The sequence below is a fragment of the Syngnathoides biaculeatus genome, chromosome 15 (assembly GCF_019802595.1).
Source record: "Syngnathoides biaculeatus isolate LvHL_M chromosome 15, ASM1980259v1, whole genome shotgun sequence".
NCBI lineage: Eukaryota > Metazoa > Chordata > Actinopteri > Syngnathiformes > Syngnathidae > Syngnathoides > Syngnathoides biaculeatus.
The window spans coordinates 6,952,501-6,964,619 of NC_084654.1; the positions used below are offsets into that span (position 1 = coordinate 6,952,501).

The 12,119-nt window shown below is 41.1% G+C and overlaps 1 protein-coding gene across 6 annotated transcripts in view; it reads right to left on the reverse strand.

Annotated features, from left to right (window-relative positions):
- The window catches only part of alk (ALK receptor tyrosine kinase), a 453,734-nt gene that overhangs the window by 25,566 nt on the left and 416,049 nt on the right, over positions 1 to 12,119 (reverse strand). For all 6 annotated transcript variants that reach the window (XM_061844090.1, XM_061844089.1, XM_061844092.1 and 3 more), the window contains 8 exons: positions 11,456 to 11,611; positions 10,340 to 10,453; positions 6,603 to 6,789; positions 5,136 to 5,226; positions 4,885 to 4,949; positions 4,659 to 4,788; positions 4,109 to 4,206; positions 1,687 to 1,779 (listed from right to left, as the gene is read on the reverse strand). In XM_061844090.1, coding sequence (XP_061700074.1) covers positions 1,687 to 1,779; positions 4,109 to 4,206; positions 4,659 to 4,788; positions 4,885 to 4,949; positions 5,136 to 5,226; positions 6,603 to 6,789; positions 10,340 to 10,453; positions 11,456 to 11,611 — 934 coding nt within the window. The remainder of the gene's footprint in view (positions 1 to 1,686; positions 1,780 to 4,108; positions 4,207 to 4,658; positions 4,789 to 4,884; positions 4,950 to 5,135; positions 5,227 to 6,602; positions 6,790 to 10,339; positions 10,454 to 11,455; positions 11,612 to 12,119) is intronic.

The following is a 12,119-nucleotide window of genomic DNA, read 5'->3' on the forward strand; positions in this document are numbered from 1 at the left end:
ACACCATGAAACAGCAAATAGAACTTCCAGACGGCAAAGCGGCACTAAGTGCGAGGTACCCTCTCATTCTTCTGCAGATAAAAGCAAAGATAAGCTCTGCCTGAGTTCAATTGCTAGGGGCTGCAATACAAAAAAAGCAAACTCTTGGCAATGTACCTGAAAAACTGACATCAGCAATTAAATCAAGCCCCCCTAATCTGGGAGCCTCGGAGGAATTGAAGAACAACCTTAACCAGATGTGACTTTAGACCCATCCCTGTCCTCATCTATGAATTCTCGCAGAATCCTGCCATGATATAGCTGCATGTTGTGAAACATTTCCCCTGCTCCGGTCTCTCTCAGATGAAAGGCTAGGATGATTTCCCTGCTGAATTTGGGTACTCGTGGCATCATGTGGGACTCCGCTGCCCGTATTAAAATGAAAATAATGAGATGCAAGATGGCTTGTGGATGGTTGTTGAGATTAGAAGAAGGAGTTAGAATCCCTTCTGAGTTTAGCTGTAACATTTACACTTCTTGATGAGCCTCAGGGAGAGTGCAATAGTTTATGGACTCAAGGATAAACTCTACACCTACTAGTCACATGGTGCATCCATGCCAAGCAACGCAAGACATGTTTAAAGGTTATGCTCATATGTATAATAATGTTAATTTATTAACACTGTCAGAGAGATAATAATTGTTTTGACCACGAGTGAGGGAAAAATGGAGCGGGAGATCGACAGACGGATCTGTGCAGCATCTGCAGTGATGGGGACTTTGTTGTGGTAAAGAAGGTGCTAAGTCAAAGGCGAGGCTCTCAATTTACCAGTCGATCTACGTTCCTACCCTAACCTATTGGCATGAGCTGTGGGTCGTGACTGAAAGAACAAGATCCCGGATACAAGCGGCCAAAATGACTTTCCTCCACAGGGTGTCTAGGTTCTCCCCTAAAGATAGGTTGAGAAGCTCGGTCACCCGGGAGGGGCTCAGTGAAAGGAGCCAGATGAGGTGGCTGGGGCATCTGATACCTCCTGGATGCCTCCCTGGTGAGGTGTTCCGGGCATGTCCCACCGGAAAGAGACTCAGAGGACGACCCAGGACATGCTGGAGAGACTATGTTTCTCAGCTGGCTTGGGTACGCCTTGGGATCCCTCCGGAAGAGCTGGAAGAAGTGGCTGGGGAAGTCTGGGTATCCCTGCTGAAGCTACTTCCCCCACGACCCAACCCGGAAAAGCGGTAGCTAATGGATGGATGGATGGATGGATATCAGTGTCACGATGGGGATTCAAATCTCTATAGGAAGCAATTACAATGCCAAATAAATTAATAATTCTGCTTTTGTAACCTGAACATTTGATTTTTAGGATTTGCGGACATATCTGCAGCCTTTTGACCCATGGAAAGGCACCAAAAGCTCCAGAAATTGACTACCAGTGTATTGTTTTAGCTGTTTACAATCAAGATAACATAAGGGATACACTTGTCAATTTGAACAAAGCCACAAATGCCTTTATATATACACAGTGGACTGATTAATTTAGTTGTGCTTTAGATATGTTTAATATCTGTCATATGTCTGGTGGGAGTAAAACAAAGGGATATTCTTGGTCTATCCAAGTACAGAACCAAAACGATATGGAAACGATTGCGACAAAAATGTTCACATTAGGCTTCTAATCTAACGCATTTGTGTTTGATTCTTACCTGTAAATATCCCTGGCCATCCCAAAATCTCCAATCTTAGCCACACGACCTGGTCCTTTGCATGTCAGCAGGCAGTTACGAGCCGCAATGTCCCTTAATGAGGAGCAATATACACGGAATAAAGTGTAAAAATATACATACGTTCTTATAAAAGTTAATGTTTCATCTTTTAAAGTTTATCAGAGTAGTCCATAGACTTGCATGAAATTCACAGATGAACATATGCTCCTACATTGGATCACAAGTTTAGTGTAACTAGCAAGTTGTCATCAGCATTGCTGGTAAAACTCAATAGTTTCCTGCAGTACTTCTTATGATTCCACACGTATCCTGAGAAGAGATTGAACTGCAGCATATAGTACAAGCAAAGAGATGAGAAAATATATAAAAGTGTTACTTTCACAGAACTGGGTTTGTTATTTTTGGATGAGAACATTTCAGTGCACACAGTATCTGTACTCTTGTGTATGGAGGGGAAGGAAAACACTGTACTGACTCCCGAGACAAGCAACTTTCTTCAGAAGAGACTTCATGAGCATAGTGCATACATCACTTCCGTCAGGCGAGACAAATGGGCACCAGCACTAATAAACTGCGAGATTTGACCATCAGAGTAACAGCATGTGACACACTGCTCAAACCGAATCATGAGACTGGGGAAGAGCTGCAAAACATGTGACCAGAAGCAGGATGACCCCAGCAGTAAGCAACCAACATTTGCGAACTTCAGACAGCCATCGTCTGATTAATGCAGATGTGAAATGACACAATGGGGATGTAGTAATAGCTCAGACTGATTTAAACAGAGGTCTTTTTTTTAAAGACATGATATGTGAAATTACAACCCTGCATTGTGCCAGGAGAGATTGAAAATGATTGAAAAAGCTTGGGTTGAATAATTTAGTATGGACTTGTATCAACATACCCCAAGATCTGCTTGCTTCTTATATTATCTCTCAGAGGCATTTGCTCTAGTGAGTGGGGATGCAATTTTCAGTTGAACTATTTTAATGAGTATGTATTTACCAAACAATTTACAGTAGCTACACATGATTACCAATGTTTGGGGCGAAATAACAATCCTTTTCAATAACAGGGAGTATCTATTTAGAATAGGGCTTATTTTGTATCTTTCCCTCGGTCTTCCTGAGACAAATACAAACGCCCTAGTCCTTGTTTAATGGCTTGGAAGAAGTCATACTAATGATTTGGTTCTGCTCATAGGCAAGGACTAGCCTTGGAATGCAGCGAGAGCTGTTACAGAGAGCAAGTAGAGGCCTTCGGGGAAGGGCACAGAGTCGTTGTGCATGCAGCACAGTAATGGGGATACAACCACTTATTAAAGCATGTTAACAGGCCTCTCGCACTGTAGACTTTACTCACAGTGCATTAGAGCAAGTTTCAAAAGTCTCTTTCACAGCAGCAATTTAGAAAAGAGTTTTGGTTCTTACAGGTATTCAAGTATTGTTATTGGTCTATCAAGACCTTTGATTGCATTGAACAGCACTTTACTGCACTCAGCGCCGTACTCGTGTGGTTAATTCCCATTGTGAGCTTCAAGACTATTCAAAGAAGGCATGGGATTAAACCACTTAGTAAATATTAATCCATCTGACCTTATTTATTTGCCCTTTACTCAACACACTTTCATTAACAGTTGTAATTAACCACAAGGACAACATTAGCACCCATTTCAATACATGCAGATCGACCACATATAGTATACAAGGTCAGTGAGTACTGTAGAAGGTGCAGTCATAAGGTGGATTGATGGGGCTTTACTGCCCCACATTGGTGCAAACAGGGTTTAATAGTCCTTGTTTGTCAATGGCTAATACCTGACCTGAAAGGGCGAGACACTTCAATTGTCTTGATGTGATTATGGGAGGAAATTTGACCTTTCCCTATATTGAGTTATACTTGACCTTCCTTGTGAGCGTCCACAACGGTGATCTGCGGGTTTAAAAGGAAGCTCTTGAAAAAAAAAAACGCCAGGTTACATCCTCTTATTTTCTGACGAGTATGCTTCAGGATATACAGTAAAAGGGAGATAATCTATGTGCCTTCACTGCCTTGGAGACTGTAGAAGCCATAAAAAGAGGCCCCGACCTGGCTGTTATGATGGTAAACTCCTTATTTGTCCTCTCAACTACAGTTATAATCTCAGAGGAAAATTGTGTCCTTATGTTCCACTTGAGCATCTGTAGTAAAAAAAAAAAAATGGAATGATTCATGTTTATGCAATCTGTGTAGATTGCTTCAACATTTGCATTCCATATTGACAATATATGCATACACGTATCACTGTTTTTTTTTCCCATCTGGAAGATCTCTTAAGAATACAAATACTGTACTGTGTGCTAAATTATTCAATACCAAATGTCCTCCCATTTGCATATATAAAATGTGTGGCTTTCGATACCTGTGGATAAATTGGTTCTCCTCCAGATACTGGCAGCCTTTTGCGATGTCTCTCGCGATGTTGAGAAGGTCAACCATGGTCAGGCTGGACGGTTGCTCCTGAAGGAGAGCAATCGAAATTCATTTATACAATAATCAGAATTTATCTGTGTGATGGCAAATAAAATGTTTGTGACAACTGGATACAGTTTAGCATGGTCTCGTCTGATGGCACATTTACTAGCGTGTCACAGTCAGAGGTTCTGGATTTGGTGATTTCTGCTTAAAGTTTGCATTTAATCCTGTTTGTGTCGAATTTCTTCATGTACTCCATGCATGGTAAATTAGGGGAAGATGAAATTCCTTGAAATGTGAATATGAGTGTGAATGAGTGTGAATGTTGTTTGTCTAGATGCACCCTGTTGACAACTAATAATCACCTGTCACCAGCTGTTTTGAATGATCTCTGGAGTTTTTCTTCAGGCCGTCGTAAAAACAAGCGTCCCCATTCTTGTGTCCATATTGTTTCTATCGTTTCATCATGAAATCTGATGAGCTAATAAATGTCTTACCAGTCGAGGTCTCATCGCCCTGAGGAAGGTCTTGAGGTCCCCTCCAGTCATCAGCTCCAGGAGTATAAACCTTGGCATTGCCTGCAGACTGACCCCCACACAGCGCACAATGTTCTGGTGGCTGAACTTACTACACAAACAAAAACATAGGGAAGAAAAAGCATTAGATATGTTGACTTTGTAACAGCTAATTTTGGGGAAAGTGGTCTGGCTAAATAGCTGTTACCTGATGATTAGCGCCTCCATAAGGAAGTCCAGTTCATCTTGTTCTGAGCAAACCTCAGGGAGAGTCTAGTTTTTCAAAGACATACCAGCTGATTAAAAAGAATGTCTTTCTTAATGGAGGTTGCATAGATAAAATACCATATAGTGTAGAAGGTAAAGTTCCATAATCGATCCAGGGAAAATATATGTGTCAAAGCGTTTAGAAAGCTATTTTTAAAAATAGGAAACAATTACGGAGGGGAAAGTCACCACCTTAACTGCCACATGAAGCGGACTCGCTTCGCCCGGGATGCCCACTGTCAGCCCCTCATATACTTCACCGAAAGCACCATGACCAAGGCCCCTGGAGAGAAACGTGCATTGAGTAGTTACATTGATATCTACACATGTTTATTTGGGCATTATTCTCAAGTTTCTACAGATAGAAAACACATACGACTCTCAACAACCTTGACAAACAAAACTTTTCATTCCAACTAGAGGGAACGTAAAACCATTGTTTGGGACGGTCCATATTCCCTTTGCTATGTTATTTGGCCCAGGTCATTATGGGTCCATGATGATAATTACGCAAAAATGGCAGCTAATCAGGATCCAGTGAAACCATAACCTTGGCACGCACTTTCATTGGGATGCCAGTTGCAGTCATGCCTTTTGGTACACTTGTGGAAGGGCGGCGCGATACACCCACACACTGCTCTTTCTTGATTGCTCAACAGAGAATTGTCCACCAGACTACAATCCGTGTAACAGTTGATTTCAAGATGATAAGAAAACAAGTGCTATGTTAAAAGTATGTATAAGTCTTTGTGAGACAAAGATGACACTTTTGTTTTTAAAAATAATGTTTTTATTAAAACTGAATATTTGACTTAGTCATTGATTATTATTATTGTTTTATTTTTCTAATTTTGTTTTTGTGCAGTGTTTTATGTACAGTACTTTGTTTCAGCTATTGCTGTTTTATACGGGTCTCTAAAAATGTTGTGTTGAGTTGATGTTAGACTTTTTTCTAAACTGACACAGCTATTGCCATGCTGGCTCCACACCCGGCAGTGTAAAAAACCAACACTTGGCTTCAAATGGCGACCTGAACTTATTCATCCATCCATTTTCGTAGCCGCTTATCCTCACAAGGGTCGTGGGAGTGCTGGAGCCTATCCCAGCTCTCATTGAGCAGGAGGCAGGGTTCAGCCTGAACTGGTTGCCAGCCAATCGAAAGGCACATGGAGACAGACAACAGTGGCACTCACAATCACACCTAAGCGTAATTTAGAGTCTCCAATTAAAGTTGCATGTTTTTGGGATGTGGGAGGAAACTGGATTACCTGAAGAAAAATGCACAAACAGTGGGAGAACATGTTAACTCCACACAGGCGAGGCCGGGATTGAACCTTTTACCCCAAAATGAGTCCAAAATAAGTTGAAACTTATCACTATAATACCACTGCAATTCTACGTCATAAGCAGGATGCCAATGTGGAAGACATTTCAAACGCTTTGGAATCTCTGAGCTTGCAAAAACAGTAAAATTAGGTTAACACTATCACTTTTTCACAAAGGGCCAAGTAACTTTGAATAGTGTATATTTCCTTAGTAAATAAAATCACCATTTAAAAACAGAACTTAAAGTTCACTTGGGTAATATTATATGCAAAAATATACAATTTTGAGAGGCTAATACTTTTTGCCCGGCACTAATATGTAGTTGTTTTTCACCTGGTAAGGGAGATGTTGCGTCGCGGCACTTCCTTCAGGTCGTTGACTGACGCCATTTTACCAGCAAAGTAGTAGTTTGGATTATAGTCGGTCATGATGGTAGATGCCCGCAGTTTACTGATCTTGCAGTCTGGACTCTGCAGCTCAAGCTGAATGGATTGCAGCTCTGTGTGTTTACGCCTGTACACTGGAGAGGAATATACAATACATTCTTCTTAAATAATTCTTTCAGCAAGAACAATAAACTTTATATCCATCTTGACATTTAGTGCTTGGACAGAAAGTGAAACTTTTAGACTGCTCAACAACAATATCCATTGAGACTCTTTAAGACACATTTATCTTTCAAATATCATGATTACATAAATACCATTTCTGAACCGACACAAAATCAGTAAAAGCTAGATAGGCTTACAAATCAAAACAAGTCATTAGGATGTTAAGCCTCTCAAAGGAAGATGACAAAGCATTGACCTGTGCTATGGACGCTTTAGTGAAAGTCAAAACAGTTGGTGTGCGCGTTTTTTTTTTTTCCCTCCTGTATGTGATTAAAGGAACTATTTACCAAATGCTGTCTACTTTGGAAGAGTTGTTGGCCTCCGGCTAAGCTGCCATCCATCATTAACACATTTCATTGGTGCACAGAGGTAGTCCTCACCCCCTGCCTTGGCAGTGAGCATAGGAGTGTGTGTGTGTGTGTGTGTGTGTGTGTGTGTGTGTGTGTAAGCTCTCCACGCTACCTCTGAGAGGGAGCGTGGGTGCACATGTGGAGGAGATGATGGCTTGATGAGTGCATGTCTGCCGATAATGGTTCGAGAGCTGCTGGGCAATTGAATGTGTGCACTGGCTGTAAGGCCTTCTTGTTCTGACAACAATATATTAAGTGGTGTCCAAGAGGGACCAGGCCAAATGCTGCAGAACCTTGTGCGTGTGGGCGGCAGAAACATGTTTCCTGTGAATATGAAGACAGAAACTAGAGAACTTACAGTTTTGGAGCAGAGATTGACGTTTTTTTTTAATACTTTCTTGATTGTCAGTAACTACTCTTGTATAACGATCAGCTTCAGGACATCAACATATTTACTGCATTGAAAAACACTTTTTTCCACCTGTAAAATGTATGTATCGGCTATTATTAGTTACTGTCCACGTCCCTTTTCCAAGCTGCTTATCCTCACAAGGGTCACAAGAGTGCTGGTGGGTATCCCAGCTAACGTTGGGCCAAAGGCGGACTACAACCTGAACTGGTGGCCAGTTATTCGCAGGGCACATATCGACATCACCACTGAGCAGGAATTGATCCCACACTGCCCACACCAAAGTGAGGCGTGTGTACCACTACACCATCAGTGACCTGTTAGTTACTGTAAAACCTCATATAGCTTTTACTTTAGTACAAGGATAAGTAAAACCTTGTTCCTGTCTCTTCTCATCTCTATCTGATATTACAGTATAACTTTGCTGTGAGACAAAGCAAGATGTCTGTGGGTGGGTGGCTCCAGTTATATAAGACAGAAAATGGCCACAACTTCATGTATGTACTGTATGCATGACCTTGCTTTAAAGAGGAATGCTTTTTTTTTTTAAAAAAAAATAGTTTCCATTACTTTCAAGAAAAGCCTCATCTGAACACATAAGAAAAAAAAACTGCAATGACCATAAGTCAACTTTAATGCATGTTGATATGAGCATTATTCATCATTACATTGAAATGCATAGAAATATATATAGTACAACGTTTATACAGAAACAAACCATTTTTCACTCCAAGCTAAAGATAGCATTGTTATGGTGTTACTTGGAGTTAAAATGCTGATTAGAAGCGAAGCATAAACACCGGAAATTTTAGAAGACTTGAGCGTTGTCCTGCATGAAACCTCCCCTGTGTCACCTCTATTTCTCTTCCTGTGCACCCATTTGCTAATGCTATCCACACAGTAAGTGAGTGATTGATTTCTCTCGCTGATTCAACATGGTCAATCGTCCATAAAACATGCTGATAAAGGCTGACTATTGCCAACATTAAGGACACACTACAACATACTAGACAAATGTCTACTCGGATCTACTTTGACCGATAGCCGGACATTAGCCCATTTTGTCAGGGGCTCACCAGTTGGTTTGCTTGGAAATTTATTGGATTTATATCTTCCCTAATCAATAGTTTTGTTCTAAAATACTGTGTTACAAAACAGATAAACATTGGACATGGCAAGAAAAGTTAATTGATTTATGTTGTGCATTTATGTGTAACCACTGGCCCTAGTGGTGGCTACATCTGCCTAGCAGTTTGCAAGTTAAGCGTACATGTATTTATTGAAAAAACTCTTGAGTGTATGCAGGGGTGGGATTTAAGGGAAGGGTCTGAAAATAATTTAATCTCCCAAAAGGGGACGTTGCAAAAAAAGTTTGGGAACCACTGGTCTAGTAGATTTAGTAGAAGAAAAATTGCTTAATCGGTGAATGTGTGAGTAGGGCACAAATATGTGGGGAAGACGGTACAACTATTTTGTATATCATAATAAAATAAAATATTTGTATATGATACTCTATGATCACCCAAATTAAAACATTTTCCATTTGACGGTTTCAATCTGCAGTAGTTTGAGAATCTCATAATAAACTTACAACATTGTCACGAACCAACAGTGGACGGGCGGACCCAAATGCAGGACTCCAAGACGAGGACATGATGTTCAGTGGTTTTTATGATAAATTGAAGTTGTGCACAACAACACAGTCCAAGAGGCAGGATTCAAAGCACAAGAAACAATGTCCGCTAACTATGAGTCAACTAGCATAGAGCATAACCAAAAATGTGACTGGACTATAATGGCGCAGTGGCAGAGTAACCCTGGATGCGGGAAAGCATACTCAACGAACTGGCAAAAAACAGTGACAAAACTCCAACTTAAAAACATTGTCTAATCACAGTGCCTCATGTGGCACAGCTGTGACCGGCGACAGGTGTCAGTGATGAAACCGCTCAGAGCGGTGGCCAGGCCACGCCCCTGTTGGCCGTGGTCCAACCTTGCTTATGACGCAACATATTCATTCATCCATCCATTTTATGTTCCTTTTTTTCCCATACCAGGGTTGCAGGCATGCTGGAGCATATCCCAGCTGTCTGTGGGCAAGAGGTGGACTACACCCTGAATTGGTCGCCAGCCAATCGCAGGGCACATATAGAGAATCAAGCATCGTCCCACCTAGAGGCAATTTCAGTCTTTAATCCACTATCCGATGTGGGAGGAAACCGAAGTACGTGGACAAAACGCATGCAGGCACGGGGAAGACATGCAAATGCCACACAGGCGACGTCGGATTCAAACAGGGGTCCCCAAAACTGTGAGGCACATGTGCTAACCAGTCACCTACTGTTTCAACTTCCCATATCTCAACAAATTAAAAAAAATAAAATGTACCGAGAAAGGCTTTTTGGATGGATGGACAGCAAAAAGTACTTTGAATGGACTAGGTTGATTGAAACCGTAGGGGTTTTTAACAGAAATATTACCTTAAAAAAAGTATAACACAGGCACACATGCCTCACTTGTATCACATGTTTTCCTCTGCATGATTGGCAAAGCCAGGACTTTCCATTATGGCTACTTTAAGCCCAAACGACAGGGAAAAAGGCATCGGTTCTACTTGCTGTTTGGTAGCTTAGCAAACAATGTCAAATACGGGTTCACTTGGGCAGTCCTGCTGTCGTTCACCATCAATGCAACACTTACTTATCATGACTCCAGACACAGCCAGCAGCAGGGCAGCGATGAGGGCAGAGGTCCCGACAGACAGACCCAGCGCCAGGTGGGAGAGAGATGGCTGGGGAGGCAGCAGGGAAACCACTGCATGACAAGGGAAGAAAGCAAGGTTCCAGTTGTTACCTCCCCAAGAGAACTGTTAACATTCCCTTCACATCTCTGATCCTCTACTTAATTAATGATGTGAAAGAGATGACACAATGGCGCTCGAGGGGCTGCGCGGCATATCAATTCCTTGTTGTGTTGTCGGGAAGAGCTCATTGCTCTTCTCCAAGTCGAGGACATATCTGCCTGCTGAGAGTGACCACATTGAGACTCTGACCTTTTCCGACTCAGTGACGTACGATAATCTGCTGCTTGGCATTACAGGGAATCGATTTGTAAATCATCAGGGCAAGGTGAAACGCTAGGTTGTTAAATTATTATTTAGATGGAAATACAGCTATTATATCAAATGCAACGATAGTGACAACTCCCACATTGATTCATTTCAGATCAACATTCATGAATTCATTATGCATCAGAGATAACAAATCTGAATTGAAGGTGGGCTCTTCGGGTGGCCGACAGATCTTTTTTTTTTTTTTTTTAAACTGTTTAACCCATGTGAGAAATCTTTTTTTGCGAAGGTTGACATTGTTTCAATAGACAAAGCCTCTTGCAGGCGATCAGGATCATGAAGAAAATGTTCAAACCCGCTTTAATTACATGAAGGACTCGTTTATCCTAAATCTTTAACACGATAAGAGGTTTTATCATACTGTAGCGCAGAGATAAATTGCTAATCTCGGGAAGGGATTCAACATGTATATCAGCAGTTGCTCGTAACACCATTAGGTACACTGTGGACATTCCTAATGCGTATGTGTAATTCTTAATGAATAATAAAGACAAAACATTTATTGAGATAAAAATTCACTAAAGTCAAGAGCCTCAAAGACATAATTACATTTGCAAATGAATTCATTTTCTATTCACAGAGTCACAGTTCATTATAGGTACACTTAGATTAAATTCTGTCCATTATGAGTACACGCCCATAGGGAAAAGAGAGATGGCACAACGGAAAGTATGAAAGCGTGACACCTGTAGAGTTGATGCAGGACATGCCATCGGGGGCCAGGATGAGGTCATCATCACAGTAGCAGACAATGTCGCCCTTCATCTCGCTACATTCACCACTCTCACAATGGCTACAGTTCCGAACTGGACTGATCACCACCTCTCCGTCGCTCTCCATTGCTATTTGGGAAGCACAGAGAAAAGGAAATGTGGATGACAATCATTTTGCAAAAGCACAGATCTCCTCTAAATCAGGCCCCAGGATGCAGTCTGCAATGCATGCATTGCTACTCCACTCACTGGATGATTCTTTATGTATACAACAACATTTTTATTGACACTGTCGGAGTGATGCATATGAAAAACATGTTCTTATTTGCTTTTGTTATTGGAGAAAAAACATTCCGAGTGCTTCTCAAATTTCTATTGTTTTGTCTCTCTGGTGTAGCTGCAACAAATAAAATAATAACCAAAATATTTTGGTGTGTAATGCTGAGGCCAATGAATATTTCACATTTTAATGGGATGGTATGACTTAAAGCTGCCTTGAAATTTATTTCATTGTTAATGTTTATTTATTTTGTGACATTGTTATATAAATTGAACTGCTCCAAATGATGTATGTGCCATGGTTACATGCTGTTGTACTATCTTTTTGTATCGCATTGATGGTTTCTATAATTTTGAT